We start from the raw sequence: 18,066 nt of genomic DNA on the forward strand, positions 1-18,066 counted from the left end.
AAATAAAATGAAATATTCATCCGCCAACTTTCTCATGTTTTATTTTCTCAGGTGTTAGATTCTTTCTGGGGTTAAAATGCATGTCATTGAATTTTCTCTTACTGAAGCCATGTAGAATTGCTTATACAGGACTCTAAAACAATGTGAGATATGACAGTAGTCAAAGATTGATCGATAGTTGGTCTGAATGTGTATGACTGTGGCAACAATGTTTTAAAGGGGATTCTTAAATACAAGAAAAGCTTTACATGAACTAGTAGACCTAGTCTTGTTATTGTAACACAACGGGGAAACATCTGTGCTTGAGTGTCTTATTTCTTTCCCTTTTGTTTTAACTTTTTTCATCATAAGTGGCTTGTAAATTGGAATACCTGCTCTAAAGCTTAGTTGGAGACCACATTTGACCATACATCACGCAGCAGGAATGTAAATGACAGGTTAATGTGGTCCAGGCCAAGTGGCCGGCAGTGATTCATGGTCCTACCATACAAAAACACACTCACAGACGAACACACTACTCAATAGTTTGTGCAGGGCTGCTTAGTGCTGTACAGTTATGTGATTCTGTGATTCATAGAATGCCTGTCCCATTCACTCTCCATGCAAGCAGACAATCACTATTGCCATAGCAACTAATATTCAATCAAAGTCTTGTGCCAGGATGTCCACCGGACAAAAACAACACTAACCAATATTCAGTCATTAATTTTTATAACCTAATTTAGTTTCATATTATAATCTGATTCACATTAATTATTTTATTTAATATGATAATATTTCCTATCTGTGGATTAAAAATGGAAATGGACACGTAATGGATCAACTACTACAGATATATATATATATATTCTTTAGAAATTGTCTGAGACCCTTCACCCTTGATTTATGATTAACTTGTTGCTTATTAATTAATACTTTTAAGGGCCCCAGAAAGGCCAGGGGCTGTGGACCTCACCTCCATTCAAACTGCCACACAGCTTTATTTGCATTTAAACAGAGAGGATCCAAGTGGAGAAATAGCTGGAGCGGCAGAATTAGACTTTTTAGTCTTTCCCCTCACGCAGAAGAGCGAGGGATGGGGACTGTTTCCTGCTTGTCCTCTCTCCTTTTCAGTCTTGTCATAATCAGAGCGTCTGGACAGGGAGTGTGTTATGTAATGGGTCACGGTTTGGCAGTGAGTGTCTGCCAGCTTCCCATTGCCTCTTTCAGAAGTGGGGCAGGACAGTCCAAATGCACCCCAACACAGGATGTTATTAGTAGTGGTTTTATTTAGCATATGCCTTAGTCACTGCATCCATAATCGAATATTGTATAATAGGGACTACATTTGATTTGAAACATGCTTTGCGAACATTAAAATTATTATAATATGTATAGTATAAATGCAATTTCAGATATATGTTGTCATTTTCATGTAACCTATGCCATCAGTTGCATAACTTTACTGTCATTCACAAATCTTCTCCTTTGGCCACGTTTTATGAATAAAATGGATTAGGAAATATGAGGGACTTTCATATTTTTATTTATTTTGCCTACTATATAGAATGAAAGTAGGCATATTTTGGACACAGGTTGCGATTTTGAATATGAATGGCAAAACTGTACATGGAGATACACTAGTTTTGTGTATTAAGAGTTTGGACTGTTGTCATACAGTCTAGTGTACCTTTTATTTATTTATTTTAATTCTACTGTACGTGAAAAGCAGTTTTTGTGCTTTTTAGGGTTTTTCTAAAATAGTTGATAGATACTACAATAATCGATCTGTTGCGAAGGGAAAAACATTCAAAACGGCAATTTAAATAACTGCACTGGCAATGTCTTTTCACAACCAGGCTGAAGAACACTGATGAAAATCAAGGACATTTTTGTAGCCATCAAAAGTACCAATTTTATAAATGCAATGAAGAAAACAGCGTGTGCAATTATGCAATTATGGTTGTGGAAATTTAGTTTGCCTGCTAGTGCTAACACATCTTAGTATTTTTCAAAGATTTGCACATTGTGTTAACCTTGCAAACAGTCCAACTCCAAAAAGGTGCAATCCAAAATGAAACTGCAAATTTTCAGACAGTTCTTGCCATTTTTGTATTCAGTATGCATCAGATGGTTGGGAACAGACTGTGGGTTAGTCTCAGCCTCAGACATCACACCCACGGACCGTTGGCTAAACGTCTGATGCATATGGGACACAAAAGTGCAAAAACTTCAGGGGTGTCGAAGTCATGATCGGATTGGTTGAATTATACAGGATTTTAGGGAGATGTGTTTGTCGCGTTCTTTAACGTTCTAGCTGGAAACAAAAATCCTGTGGCGCCAAATCCCCTTATGAAAGAAGAAATGAAAAAAGAAGAAAACTGTCAAGTTTACAACTGACGACGAGCGCTTAGCAGGATCAACTAAATGCTGGATATTCAAAAGTATGTCATATATATACATAGAACCTTTAAAATACATCCAAAAGTTTTATACATTGTGTAATATATTATATATTATAGTATATATACACATATTGTGAGAGTTTGTTATTGTGGCGACATTTCCACCCCACCGAAACGTGATGCTGAATGAAATGAACGGTGATTGGTTGTTTGACATGTCGGTCAAATGGCCTCATTGGCGGGCCTTGGCCAATGAAATCTTGCCATAGACTATGAGAGACTTACTCTGTTCTCTGGAAAGATATGGATCCAAATGATCATTGATAAGCTCTACACAGCCTGAAGGTAGCCATAATGGAACTCAGATGCCAAATCTATAAATTGTGTTCGCTTATAAGCTGACTAGATAGGTCTGGATAAATAAGCATAGTTGCCCGTTGCGTCATTTGAGTTTGCCTATCATTAAACTAGCCTAGCTTGCATCAGAGGTTTTTCTTGTTGTGGTAACTGCTAAGTGATGATGTGTTTTAACTCCTTTAGGCTGTGGTTTTGGTTTCCTGTGTCAAAACAAAGGTTTGTTAATGGTAGACAGACCTTTTTTCGGACTGCTTACCATCACTATTTAGAGACCTACTGGCTCGTTTGACACTATTGACCTACTGCAGTCTGGATGTTCTTCAGAAAGAAGAAAGTCAAATGCAGGCATGGTTTGTCTTCTTGAGGGCCATCTATAGCTTCCAGGTAAAATCAGTTTAACAAAAACTGAATAATTCACCCCAAAAATCTAAATGTACTGCTTTCAATTTTCCGGAGGAAACTAGATGAGGATATTTAGAAGAATGTCCAGGATGAGTTTTTGCTGAAGAGAATGGCCATTCAGACTGACAGCCCCAAAAACTTCCAATAGAAGTACTTCATACTGTCAAAGTCTTATGACATTTACAAGGTCTATATAAAAAATCTTCAAATTGATGTGGAAACAATAAAGACAGTATATTTTAATATATATTAATTGTTTAATGGCATCTTTTTTTTATAACTGAAGGCCAGTATCACTGATACTTATACTACTGATATCTCTAGGAAATTTCTTTATTTTTCCTAATATTAACCCATTGACTATAATGATTAAACATTATGTTATAATTGCGAGCCAGTAATTTTTGCATTTATTAGACTTTAAAAAAATAACAGCTTCTAATTTAAGTGAGCTTAAAAACAATCTTAACATAAACCCTATAATAAATGTTATATTTACCTGTGCCCTTCAGCAAGTAGGACATATACCTGCACAGAAATTGAATAAAGTTACATTAAATTCGAAATTAATTATAGATAAAGTGTAACAAACAAATCTCCATATTCATCGGGAAGAAGGAGGCGGGAACCGGCGCACAATCAAAAATCATTTTAATACTCAAAAGTAAATACACAACGGCGCACCAGCCCCTCGCGGACGACTGGTGCGCGCAAATAAAAACCAAAACATAAAATAATATCCCAGGCCTGGTCCTCTCTCGTCCTTCACGGTCGTCACTCCAGTTTTATATCCTTCCATCTCCTACGTGGGACTCAAGACCGGCGGTGGGGCGCAGGTGTAGCTCATCTTCAATCACTACACCTGGCCTCACTCCTCGTTCCCACGCCTCTCGGCCTCGCCCCACTCGCCACATACCCCCATCGCCCCTCGCAGGCCGGGGGGTACCCTCGAGACTGCGCTCTACTCCCCCCCCCCCCTTCCCTCCGGGGGGGACCGCTCACGGGGACCTGCAGGAACCTGGGGGTAGGACAGACGAGGCGAGAGAAAAGGAGATGGAAGGAGGAGCGACAAGGACGAGAGAGGGGAGAGAGGAAAAAAAAAAAAATCCGGTTCCCAGACGCACTGCTGCTCGGCCCTCCACCAGCTGGGTGATCTCCTCCGCGGTGCCCGGCGGTGGCACTGGACGGCCCTCGGCGGACGGCGCGACACTCCTCCGCCGCCCGATGGACGGCGACGGCTCCTCCGGTTTTGGGCAGCCGGCAGGAGTCCCCCGTTCCCTGCCCCTCCGGATTCCGTCACGGAGGCGGCAGGCTCCGGCCCCCTGGCGAACGGCGCCGACTCCTCCGCTCCCTCACGGACGGCAGCCGCCCCTCCATATCGTGGGCGGCCAGCAGCGAGCTCGCCCGTCCCCGGCAACTCGCTCCAGCCCACCGCCTCGAGCGTCCCTGGCGGCACATACCTCGCCAGCTCGAGGGCACCGCGGATTCACCACAGTGGCGAGGGATCTTCAGCAGCGCGTCCCTCCTTCTCCCGGGCTTCGGCACCACTGTAACGATATGCAAATCCATACTCATCGGGAAGAAGGAGGCGGGAACCGGCGCACAATCAAAAAGCATTTTAATAATTCAAAAGATAAACAAAACAGCGCGTCAGCCACTCACGGCGACTGACGCGCACAAATAAAAAGCAAAACATAAAATATGTCCCAGGCCTGGTCCTCTCTCGTCCTTCACGGTCGTCACTCCAGTTTTATATCCTTCCATCTCCTACGTGGGACTCAAGACCGGCGGCGGGGCGCAGGTGCAGCTCATCTCCAATCGCTACACCTGGCCTCACTCCTCGTTCCCACGCCTCTCGGCCCCGCCCCACTCGCCACATACCCCCATCGCCCCTCGCAGGCCGGGGGGTACCCTCGAGACTGCGCTCTACTCCCCCCCCCCCCCTTCCCTCCGGGGGGGACCGCTCACGGGGACCTGCGGGAACCTGGAGGTAGGACAGACGAGGCGAGAGAAAAGGAGATGGAAGGAGGAGCGACAGGGACGAGAGAGGGGAGAGAGGAGAAAAAAAAAAAAAAAAAATCCGGTTCCCAGACGCACTGCTGCTCGGCCCTCCACCGGCTGGGTGATCTCCTCCGCGGTGCCCGGCGGTGGCACTGGACGGCCCTCGGCGGACGGCACGACACTCCTCCGCCGCCCGGTGGACGGCGACGGCTCCTCCGATTTTGGGCAGCGGCAGGAGTCCCCCGTTCCCTGCCCCTCCGGATTCCGTCACGGAGGCGGCAGGCTCCGGCCCCCTGGCGAACGGCGCCGACTCCTCCGCTCCCTCACGGACGGCAGCCGCCCCTCCTTGTCGTGGGCGGTCGGCAGCGAGCTCGCCCGTCCCCGGCAACTCGCTCCAGCCCACCGCCTCGAGCGTCCATGGCGGCACACACCTCGCCAGCTCGAGGGCACCGCGGATTCACCACAGCGGCGAGGGATCTTCAGCAGCGCGTCCCTCCTTCTCCCGGGTTTTCGGCACCACTGTAACAAACAAATCTCCATATTCATCGGGAAGAAGGAGGCGGGAACCGGCGCACAATCAAAAATCATTTTAATACTCAAAAGTAAATACACAACGGCGCACCAGCCCCTCGCGGACGACTGGTGCGCGCAAATAAAAAGCAAAACATAAAATATGTCCCAGGCCTGGTCCTCTCTCGTCCTTCACGGTCGTCACTCCAGTTTTATATCCTTCCATCTCCTACGTGGGACTCAAGACCGGCGGCGGGGCGCAGGTGCAGCTCATCTCCAATCGCTACACCTGGCCTCACTCCTCGTTCCCACGCCTCTCGGCCCCGCCCCACTCGCCACATAAAGTTTTTGATTTCCTCTTTTTTTATTATTGTTCTTTGGTTAATAGACATCGCAGAAGCTGTTTTTTTCTTGTTGTTGTTAATTTGGCTGCTTTAAGAGCTGCTGCTGCTGAACATGATGCAGATCTAACACACATCATATTTTCTCACAGCTCTTTAGCTTTTCTGACCTACTTCAGTTCTTAAAGTCTCTACTAATGAGCTGACGAGTTGAATCGGGTGTGTTAGATGAGTGAGACAGTGCTGGGCTACTCCAGGACAGTTTTGAAAACCACTGCATTTCAGAGACATGTTCTTAAATGTGACTCATATATAATAAATACCTACATGCATGCACATATTTAAGGCAGCTTTAATTGCCTTCTTGGTAACTTCTTGACCTAACTGACAACATACCTTGACCTTGACATTGCATGTTTGTAGTTTCATTTGCGCTTTAATATCAAATTATAAACCGCGCGCACCACTGCAATTGTGCGTGTAATTGAAGAGCGCGTGCTACAAGCACAGTATAACGGCTGACAGGACAGGATAATTTATTTTTAGCGACATATGGCCTCACCACATCTCATCTGACCGCAGTTCACTGTTGTTCTACTGAAGCTCCCTCATCACCTGTATCTTTTCTGCGCTCGTTTGACAAGGACCTGATGCTGAGTTGATGTTGGAGTGCATGTCTGTAAAGTCTCCCGTTTTATGTGATCATAAAGACATTCTGCTTCTAAATAAATACTATTATTTTCAAGCAAAAAGAGACAGATGCAAGTCGTAAGTGGGGTTGCCAACCCTAGCTCCGGCCCTGCGTTAATTGCATCAAATATTTTTAATGTGTTAAACTGAAAAAAAAACAAAAAACACACACAATCATATGGTATAACATGGTAATTTTGACAGCATTGACAGCACTTTGTGAAAGTCTTTGTTGCTCTGTGCAGGACTGTTGATAATATAAAGCCAGGCTGATGCGGCTAGGAGGCTATTTTTACATTGCAGTTTTCTGGAATCTCTGAGGTAGTCTGCATTCTGAAGAGCATAATAATCATATCTTGAATCATTCCATTGTGATGAAATTGCCCCACTGTGCTAGACCGCCTGTTAGAAGCCTATGTCATGCTACATATGCATTCTGTCCTAGTCCAGACCTGACTGTAGTGAATTATTTAAACCAGAGCGGCTGGGTTTGCTTCAGGTCCAGGGTTTTTCGCTCTACAGAAGTAAGCAACAATGCAGTTAGTTTTTTTTCTAATAAAACTGAAATTAAATTCTCTATTTTGTTGCATTATAGCCAGTATAAAAGGATCCAGATTTGTGTGGATGGCTGGTGTTGTTCATATTCTTTGTCTTTACCCAGATGCTCTTAACCAGCAACTGACATAATTGCAAATGAACACTGCAGTTTTGACATTTTGTATAGCTGGAGGTAAAAAGGCTATAAATTGGTAAACAAGACGTAGCCAGGAACAAAAGAGGTCAGATGATTGTCTTGTCATGTTGCCTCATGTAAATGTGCAGATTTCAACATCTTGGCGCCCTCCATCTCTCTTCAGACCTTTTCCCGGGAGAATACCCTTGCGTGTTGCTGTGGAGACAGTATACGGTCATTTTTCTCTATGAGTGGGACTGGCATGAAGACAGCTGTGATTGAAGGCCCAGCTCTAAAAGGGACATGTCTCAAGTTCTCTAAGAAGCCAGATCTTATAATAGGCACAGGATGCTGATGGTAATACTTCAGCTGGAGAGGAGAAATCAATGTGTTAAACAGATCATGGGAAGCTGGTGTGTTTGTCTGCGTGTGTGTGTTTCTTTGTATTCATGTATTTATGTGTGTTTTGGATGTGTCTGCTTGAACAAAAGGACAGAATTACATTATCCTCTTTCTGGACAGCAATATTGCTGCAATATTGTCTCATGTACCCAATTTCAGTTAAATGATGTCCCCGGCTCTCTGCATCAGCCGTGGAGTGCAGATGTTAAATAGACTTTCCATGTGGAGTTAGGAAGATTTTTGCACACGCTCATGTTCTGAATGTGCTGAGAAATCTAAAGATTGTGTGAGACTAATTGGATTTTAATCAGGAATTATAATATTGAGTATGTATGGTGTGTATGTGTGTTTATTTTTTGCTTCTTTTTTTAAACAACTTCAATTTCATATTGCTGTTAAATATAATCTTTTTGTTTTTCATACTACAAAAGGAATTATGTTTTTCATGTTGTGATGCCTAATTTGACCTGTATCAACTGATTTTATAATGATTTTATTTGATTATTTAGGCAAAATAGTGTATAATTGTATTTTCAGCCATTTATTATCTGTTATGAAAATTATTATTGGTTTTAATGATATCAGTCAATATTTTAATGTATTTAAAATACTCTTTGTTATCAATAATCTATTCACTGTTTTCTAGATACTTACCATTCAAAAGTTTGGTGTCATTTAGATTTTTTATTTTTGAATTCATCAAGGGTGCATTAAATTGTTCAAAAGTGACTGTAAAGACATATATTACAAAAGGTTTCTAGTTCAAATTGATGATGTTCTTTCTATTCTTTCTATTCATCAAATAAATAAAATCATGTTCTCCATAAAATAAAATAAAAATTTGTACTGTATTTTTAAATATTTTTTAATCAAATAAATACATCCTTGGTGAGTTTTTTTTTTTTTTTTTGCTTTAAAAAAAAAAAAGCATTTTAGGTTTATTGGCCTCAAACTACTGTTCTGTTAATGCTCTGTTTTTGATGGTGAATTAAAAAAAAAATATATATATATATATATATATATATATTTGCTATTTAAATATATTTTCTTTCATATTAGCTTTTTTTGCATTGTGGTTGTGTTTCTGGTACTCCATTATAGCTGGATAGCTATGATCTATCTGTCTGCCCTTATATAAACACCCATCAAATGTTGTTGCTCTGAAGAATGATGCCACATAAATGATCTCAGTCATTATGGGGCAAATAGCATCATATAAATGCCATCATGGCAGCCAAATATAATGTATATAAGTCCACTATAAATGTATAAACATAAATCTGTGGCCTTTTAAAGTGACTCTTCAAGAGTACTGTTTGGCTGATGATGGACTGCTAAGCCCTATACTGTTAAGAAGATGGTTTAAAGCTCAAATGCCACCTATAGATCTGTTCTCTAGAGTGCTGGACATTTTCCACAAGAAAGATCCATATCTTGCATCATACTTCTGTTCTCACCTTTCCTTGTATTGGGATAATAAGATAACTAATGGGCTCTTGAGTTCAGGTTTGCTGTCATTAACAATTGGGCCTTAATGGAACCAGTGGGCGGCTTTATCAGATTCAGTTTGAAGTTAATTGCCTCTGGTGTGTGTTATGCAACCTTCGGTGTGAATTCTGAAAAACTGCTGCAGTGGACTTGCTTTACAGATGGCTGGAGAAAAAGGGGTGCTGAGAGGTGGAGTGAGAGAGGGAAAGTGAGGGAACGGTGAAGTGAAAGAGAACACCATCAAAGATTTAAATATTGTTTGAAAATGCCCCCTGCTTAACCTGCACCTGCTCATGCATCCTGTGGTTGGGCTCCTATTGGTTAGCAGTGAGCAGTGATTGGAAAAGATGCTGATCCTGCTACTGTTTGCTACAAGCTGTATCCATAATGCATTGGTAGAAAAATGCTGAATAATGTGGGTTACAGTTTTTCCAAGGAGTATTTAGTTAAATTATCACATATCGGAAATCGCGCGGCTCACACATCCAGGAGAAAATAAACTTGTCAACGCTGCCCCACGACTTTTATTAAATACAATTTAAATACTGAATCGCTACATTATATTTTCCAACGACGACAGGATACAATCGCTGTTTTTAAGTAAACTCACTCAAAAAATGTACGCACAGACGTGAATACACGCAACTTCCATTTCTCTTTCTCTCTCGGTTTAGCGATTTCTAATTATGTCTACGGCAGTTATCGCCCTGATCAGACATATGCTGTGCTGTGGCACTATCGTGCAGTCTGTAATGATATGACATAAGCAAATATTAGCGATTTTTTTGCTAACATTTCTTTGAGTAACATGACCGTTAATATGAACTCAAAATTGAATGTAACATAAAACAAATGATTACTTTTCGTTAAAATCTTTATTTATGCCAACAAATCTTACATTTAGGTGTTTTTTTGTTTCCTGTAGCATTCATGTTGCCGGGATAATTCATACCCCATCATTTGAAGTGTGGTCCCGAAAAATCTTCGTTTGAAGGGCTATCTGGTCCTTCCCCTTACCCCTACCTCTCAAACCAAAAGAAAATTGAGACACCCCTACCCATTCACGTGAATGGGCGAAACGGAGGGGTAGGGGAAAAGGGAAGGGCTAAGGGGTAGAATTGGGATTGGGCCTAAGTGATGTCTGCAGAAAAGAAAAATTGTTTCAAAATTAGACCAAGTTATTCAATTTTGTTTAAAGATTACAAAGACGAATGGAAGGAAAATTAAAACTGAACCATGCTTTAAAGAAAGCAAGATGTTTAATGTAACATAAAGCTTGTGTACGTCCACACACTCTGTCCAAAAAAAGAAGATATTTTGGAGAATGTTGGTAACCAAACATGCTTCCTAGTATTTTTCCCTGACATGCCTTCACATGTTTTTAAAAGACAGTGGCAAACAGATGACCAGTAAATAACACCTTTTACCATATTCTGAAATATTTCCTTTGACTATATGTCAGTCTTCTCTTTGTCCTTAGAGTTTGCCTCAACAGCATCTGATACACTGTGTGTCTGTAGAGGATTATCAATGTGTGTAATGATCGAGAAATTAGGAGATCTATGGATGAGTAGCACCTACGATAAAAAGATAGAAAGTCTTTAATAGAATCTAATAATACAAAAATAAATGCATTATATATGCAAAGTCCAGAGAACGGAGTGCTTTCAGTGTTGATGCTCTGTAAAAATAAACTCCATCCACTGGTCCCTTAATGCTGTTTTTTTTTGGTAATCTGTGCAGGGTTGTCTTGCCCTGGCAACCAAAAACACACTTCTTTTGTGACTTTTCGCGACGCTCTCGCTCTGATCGGTGAATCGCTCTTATCAGTGAAATGTCTGTGCTCAGCCTCGCTATACGGGAGCGCGCGCTCTTCCGGCAGAAGTGCCCTAGGACCCATATAAGGAAATTCCGCTCCATCTAACGTCACACAGAGCCATACTCGAAAAAAACTTTCCGAAACTTGTGACAAACCGGAAGGAGTATTTTGGGAACAATTTGTGAGTTTAGAATGTTTAGAATGTTTAGAATGGGAATACAACTATTTAACAGTGTAAAAAACTCAGTATGCATGAAATAGCATTTCACCCCCCCTTTAATAAATTATTGTTCAAATGGTGCGTGGAAGATTTTAACTCATTACTTGTTGAAACTGTGAGGGTTTTGTCAGATAATGTATTTTGAAAAAGGTTTCTCACTGTATCACTTGACTGTTTTAAGGGCCGTTTCATAGTCAACGCATCTGTACGCATACGCGTCCCCGAGGCTACGCATCGTTATGCTTCGGCCGCCATTATGCGTCGGTGCGTAGCCAAATGTGTCGTCCTACTTTTTGATACGCGACGCGCCGATGCACGCAATACTATGCGTTGTCGGTGGGGGCGACATTGCAAGTATTGTACATTAATTCAAGTATATAGTGTTTACAGAAGAAGAAGGTTTGATCTGAATATCATGCAACCCGACTCTACTAATATCACCCCGACTCTACTACCCCCTGTTGCGTGAGCGGTGTATTGCATACACGCATCGCCCGTGACGCTTGCGTCCACTGTTTAGACTATGAAAGTGAGCGCGTCGCTCGCGTTGCTTGCTCGCGTTGCTTGCTCGCGTTTCTCGCGTTGACTATGTAAGGGCCCTAAGATTCTGCTTCTGCTTTGCTAAGCAAGATATTAAAATGGGAAAAACATAACCAATTTGCATTCTAAAATTCATATCTTGGGATCAGGATACAATATTATTGCGGTGGAATAATTTGCTAAGTGGTTTGTACTTTGTAGGGTCTTCTGGGTGGTTGCTACCAGGGCAGGACTTGGGGGGGCGGGGCCCCTGGGCTTGAGGTTATGTTTGGGCCCTATACCTAAACTACAAATGCCCTCAGAGAGAAGATCATTATGGAGTAAAACAAAATAAACAAACATATGCTTTGAGGTTAATAAATAGTGCAATAAATATGTAACATGTCTAGGCTATAGTCAAAGTTTAAAAGTAATATGAAATATTCATAATATAATAAACATCATTAAGACATTAAGAACATTAAGAAATCAAAACCCTGAAATGACTTTGAGCAAAAAAAAAAAAAAAAAGCCAGAGATGTTGGCTTATTAGTATTATAAAAGTTATTGTCATATCTGTGTCCTCTTATGTCAGGTTCTGCTGTTTGTTCTATTTTCATTCTGACGGAGCAAAGCGGAATTTTCTGTATTAAAGTTACTCCGTAGGTTGTTGTTTATTATATATTTGCGATAGCGCAGCTGTAATATAGGCTACGTCCTATATCATAGGCATATCTATAACTAAATTGCTATTTTTTATTATTATTTTTAATTAAAATCATTTCAATGACATTTTACCCCCACTATGTGTAATGGCAGTAAGACGAGAGATCTGGCTCAAAACTCATCAGATGATTGCATAATTTAGTGGAACATTAATATAGTAATTAGGGCTGGTAAGCGATTTAATTTTTTTATACAATTAATTACATGATGTGGTGATTAATTAATCTAATTAATTGCACATCGAATTTTGAGAAATTACTCCTGAAAGATAATTTAAAGTCATTGTTGTTTAAAGCATCAGGCATTACAAAAAGTAGTAAAACAATTTATTACATATAGCCTACTCTTTTGGACCATGTGAGTAAATGTTGATATATTTGTCATTTTTGGTTGGGTGAACTCTAACCTTAATAATTTATTTTGTTAATTGTATTATTATTACTATGTAAATATGAAATTATTTCTTTAATGAAATGATACTCTAAATAATATACTAAAAACTGACAGTAGATGGTGGTAATGTCTTAATGATTAAGTCATCGAGTCATTTATTTATTCATTAATTTGATTCGTTCAAATGGCTGATTCATTTAGGAGTGAAGTAAATGGTTCTTTATAAATGGTTCATTGAATAATTTGGCTTGTTTGGCTAGAAACAGATCATCATCAGACAGATCTGTGTGTGACATCAAAGTACCGCAGGAGCTTAGAGCAGACACTCCTTGTGCTTTTGAATCACTCTCGCCGGTACTTTGATGTCACACACCGATCGGTCTGTGCAGCGCCACTTCAAATCCAGCGCATTGATTAAGAAATGAAATGCCTCTGTGGGTTGTTCAGAGATGAACAGTTCTGATTTGTCTTTATCTTCTGGTTGACAAAATTGAGCAAAACAGACAACATTGTGTCTAAATGAACACGATATTAACTTATTAATGAACTGTTGTATAAGATGAGTATCAAATTTGCATTAGTGTGATATTGCACTTAGCCTACTGCTTGTGTGATATTTCTTAACTATGTGATGTAAATATGAGACACAATCTCAAACAGCCATTTTGCTCCATATCTTGAATTTTAGGGATGCTCCGTCAGGCAGTAAGTTGTTGCTTTGCCTCATATCTAGTCATCATAGTCATCAATCGACTTTATGAAATTGCAGATGTTCCACATAGGTCTGGGGCGGGCAAGTGCATCAAATGCGTTAATTTTAAGGCGTTATTTTTCTCCATAATTAATTAATCAATGTAATTAATTGGTTAAATTACCAGACCTAATAGTAATATAGAATTATCCTCTGTAAAGGAAATGAGGTGTGAACATTTGAGAATGTATCATTAGCTTTCTAAATGTGTCCTCTTTGGGGCTAAAGGCTTAATGAAGCTGTTTAGAGTAGCCTTGTGACAACAAACCAATCAGTACACAATTCAATACATGTGTCCTTCCTCTTTGTGAAATAATCATAAACACCAGTTTATGCTCTTTGATTGTGGCCTAGAAATCGAGTTGTAAGCTATAGCCCCGACTGGCCCATTTTATCTTGTGTGTGCAATGGAAGTGCGGCTGATAATTTCTGAATTCTGACTTGCATATAACGAACAAATCAAACAAACGTAAACGGGCAAAGGCGGGGCCCCCTACAAGGCAGGGCCCATGGGCTGCAGCCCACTCAAGCCCAATGGTAAGTCCAGCCATGGTTGCTACTGTAGAAACCACCCAGAACACCCTAGAAACGGCATAGCAATGTTCTAAAAAAACACTCCGAACATCTTAGCAACTGTATGGCAATGCCATGGAAACTATCAAATTTGGAACCCTTGCATTTGCATGAGAAAGCACCACAGACAGACATTTTCTTCAGTAACTCTGCAAGAATCTTGTTGCACCATTCAGACGATTGAGGGACTAACTGTTTTATTGCTCCCAGATGGATTCTGTAGACCTTTTTAACATTTTCTGTGCTGATTTTCGGAGAAAAACTGCTGAATGGATTTCAGCATGGTATAATGTGTTAAACAGAGCTCAGGAAACTGCAGTCTTGATGGCAGCTGAAAGCCTGATCAAATTAGCCATGTTATTTAATAAACGAGCAGACTGAAAGACTGAACAAACAGTGAACGGTGGGTGTATAAATTCTGCAGCTTTCTGAAAGATTCTGGATCACATAACTGCTCAAATCTGGGAGAAAAAAGAAACTACCTCAGAACAAATTACCTGCAGTTTCAAGTGGTGTACAAATTATCTTCAATTTTTCCAGACTGCTGTTTTGTTCTTATTTCGTTGTAATTAACTAGATTGCCCTCTGTTCTCCAGCTGAGAAGTTTGACCAAATACTTGTGTACATAAATAATAAAAAAATATTTTTCCAAAGATTATTTGATGCAATCAGATAATGAATTGAGTTTATTAATCAGCCAAATATTTGTGCATTTTTACAACACTACTGTTCAGAAGTTTTGGTTCAAGTTTTGTTTTTATTAATAATTTTATTCAACAAGGATGTATGAAATTAATCAAAAATGACAGTAAAGAAAATTCAGCTTTGCCCCCACAGAAATAAATAACATTTTAATATATATATATATATATATATATATATATATATATATATATATATATATATATATATATATATAGGAAACAACTATTTTAAACTGTGATAATATTTTGTAATATTAACATTTTACAATATTATTGAGTAGATAAATGCAGCCGGGGTGAGACTGATAGATTTGTATAGACCACCAGGGTTTCTGGAGACCACAATTTGAGAACCACAGCTTTAGACCAACACCTACTAAGGGCAAGTTTTGTGAGATTTAATTATAAAGAACATTTCTGGAATCTCTATAACAGACTATTTCAAGTCCCCTTGTATAGATAAACAGACCCAAGGCTCTGATGGAAATGGTTTATGGGGAGGGGAAGATGAACGACGCACATAAGATAATTGATAGTATCTTGATAGATAGTATCAGTTAGAAAACCTTTAAATTAAAGGTTTGTTGCCTGTAAAATTAGATGATCTTTTGTTTAGTTTTGGCTCTTGACCCTGCTTTTATTCATACTCTATAACAGAGATCCATCATCATCCATCATTTTTAATCAGATGGCTTAGTCGTCACAGCTTGCTAATAAGCGAGACAGGCTGTTTATTTTAATTGAAATCAGGTGGTTAACTGGTGCGCTTGATATTAAAGTGTAATTCAGGGGTGCATCGACCATCGTGTGACACAGTCTTTCAGCTATTTGCAGGCAGAGGTTGTGACAGAGTTTGTTCTCATCAGATGAGGGAATTCCAGAGAAATCCTCCTCTTAGGTTATTCCGGGCTTCTAAAGTAACCAGTTCACAGTGTTATACAGGGGCTGAACGGACATCAGGCCAAAATTCATAGCATTCCTCCTCCGAGAGCAGCTGTGAGTTCCAGACATCAAGTGAAGCCACAGAGTGATCGCAGTGCACTTGGAATCCTCTTTCTTGCGAATAAATCTGTAATTGCTCAGGTTCTCCGTGAGAAGCTTGCTTACAACATGACCTATTTTTCAGCTCTCGCACTGCTGCAGGTTTTTAAACCCACTCCTTTTACGAGAGGTTTTTCAAAAAAGTCCTGCCTGCTATTCATGCGAAATGGTGTCAGATTTTTCTGGGGCGTTCCTCTTGGCTGCCTTGTTTTGTCACATGAATACACGCTGAGAAAAACCGTGAAAAAGCAGAGAGAAAGAATGAAACGCTGGAAAAGCAGAAGTTTTCAGGGAGTCTGAGAGAATGCTATCAACATGTTTTTTGTTTTTTTTGTAAGCTAACTCTAAACAGGGCCCACATTGGTTTTTACTACAAATAGTCCCAGCAGGCAGTAGTCCTCACATCTAAAGGAAGTCCCAGGTTCAGTGGTTAACCGAAGATTTTCATGCTCCGCTGTGGCTCACCATCGCAGCACAATATCACAGGAAAACAGAACGCCTCCCATTTCAACACCATGACAGTCTATGCAGTTGAGCGTAATGGTTAATTCTTCCCATGTAGCTCAGAAGTGTTATTGTATATGTGAAAAACCCACAGAACGCTGTTATTTGACACACTTGACAACTTGACTGGGTTAGCTCTGATGTGTTGCTTCAGTCAATATCGCAGTGGATTTATTTTATTTCCAGTAAAGCTGTCTACCTTAACGTTGTGTTTGATTTCAAGCTTTCTCTGTGTCAGGCTTGATTTACTTCGCCAAGCTACTGTTTTGTTGTCTAATTGTTCTGTTAACCTAAGCGCAGGGAATTCAAATAATGAAATATTCTCTCAAAGGAAGTCTTTGAAGCAATAGAGGTCTCTTTGAAATGACACATGAAAGAAGCTTTGCTTCAACACCATAAAACTTGGCTGCCTGAGGGACGCCACTTGGTGTACAATCTATGTGTACTTCTCTGTTGTGTTAGTTAAATTCTGAGGAACAGCTCTGTTTGTGGCAGGAAACCTTACTTTACAATTAACAGCAAGTCAGGTATTTTACTGTGAAAACTTGTTCTTAAATATTAGTTTCTCTGAATAACAGAAAGTGCTACTACATTAAGAATGTGACTGTAACCTTTTGTTCATTTGTATTTTAGAAACTTCTGGATTAAGGAAATTGCATTGAGCAGTTAGAAAGTACATACACTATATGTATATATAGTCAGTTTTGCTTGTATTTACACATGTATATATATATATATATATATAAATCCAGGAAACCTCACTAATAAGCTTTGTTGTTGGATGACTACTTCAAAATTCTTGTTTGGTGAGGAACAGCTAGTCTAAAAATTAGATTATGACAAAAGTGTGGATTTCAGTCTCATCCCTTTTTTTTATTAAAGGACAAAGCACGGTTCTGGCTTGGTGTGCTAAATATGTATTTCTCCATTTCCCCTTACCATTTTGAACAAATTTCCTATTAAGTGGTAGATTGTTTTCCTTCATATCTGTATTGGATTAATATATACTCTGGGATGATGGAATATATTTTGTCCACACACACACTGCAAAGTTTTGCGAGTGACCTAAATGATTGTTCCATGTGTGTAAAAAGTGCAAAAGCATTCCAAAACATTTGCATCCAGTAGTCACAAACGACTGGAATAATCATGGAAATTCTTCGGTCAGTTGCTGTATGGTTTAAATAGTGGATTTAGCCTATTTGAAGTCTAAACTAAATCTGAATCCAACTAGCTTTGTATATGTACATGTCAGAATTGTGCTGAGTCAAACTAATGTGTTTATGTGTACTCTGTTGCTCAGAGATCCGTAATCAGTTGGTGGAGCAGTTCAAGTGCCTGGAGCAGCAATCAGAGGCTCGGATCCAGCTGTTGCAGGACCTGCAGGAGTTTTTTCGACGCAAAGCCGAGATTCAGCTGGAGTATTCTCGCAGTCTGGAGAAACTGGCTGAAAGGTTTTCATCAAAGATTCGCGGCCCGAGGTTAGACTTTATTAATATGTTAAATCCACCCCCCAAAAATGAAAATTCTACCATTCATTTATTATTTTCCTTAATTTTTCCCCCTTG

General features: G+C 40.0%; 1 protein-coding gene across 2 annotated transcripts in view; it reads left to right on the forward strand.

The window, feature by feature from the left end:
• Window positions 1-18,066, forward strand: part of LOC128015813 (SLIT-ROBO Rho GTPase-activating protein 3) — a 73,728-nt gene that overhangs the window by 5,480 nt on the left and 50,182 nt on the right. For both annotated transcript variants that reach the window (XM_052599994.1, XM_052599995.1), the window contains exon 2: window positions 17,802-17,979. In XM_052599994.1, the coding sequence (XP_052455954.1) occupies window positions 17,802-17,979 (178 nt within the window). The remainder of the gene's footprint in view (window positions 1-17,801; window positions 17,980-18,066) is intronic.

This window comes from Carassius gibelio, chromosome A6, assembly GCF_023724105.1.
Source record: "Carassius gibelio isolate Cgi1373 ecotype wild population from Czech Republic chromosome A6, carGib1.2-hapl.c, whole genome shotgun sequence".
NCBI lineage: Eukaryota > Metazoa > Chordata > Actinopteri > Cypriniformes > Cyprinidae > Carassius > Carassius gibelio.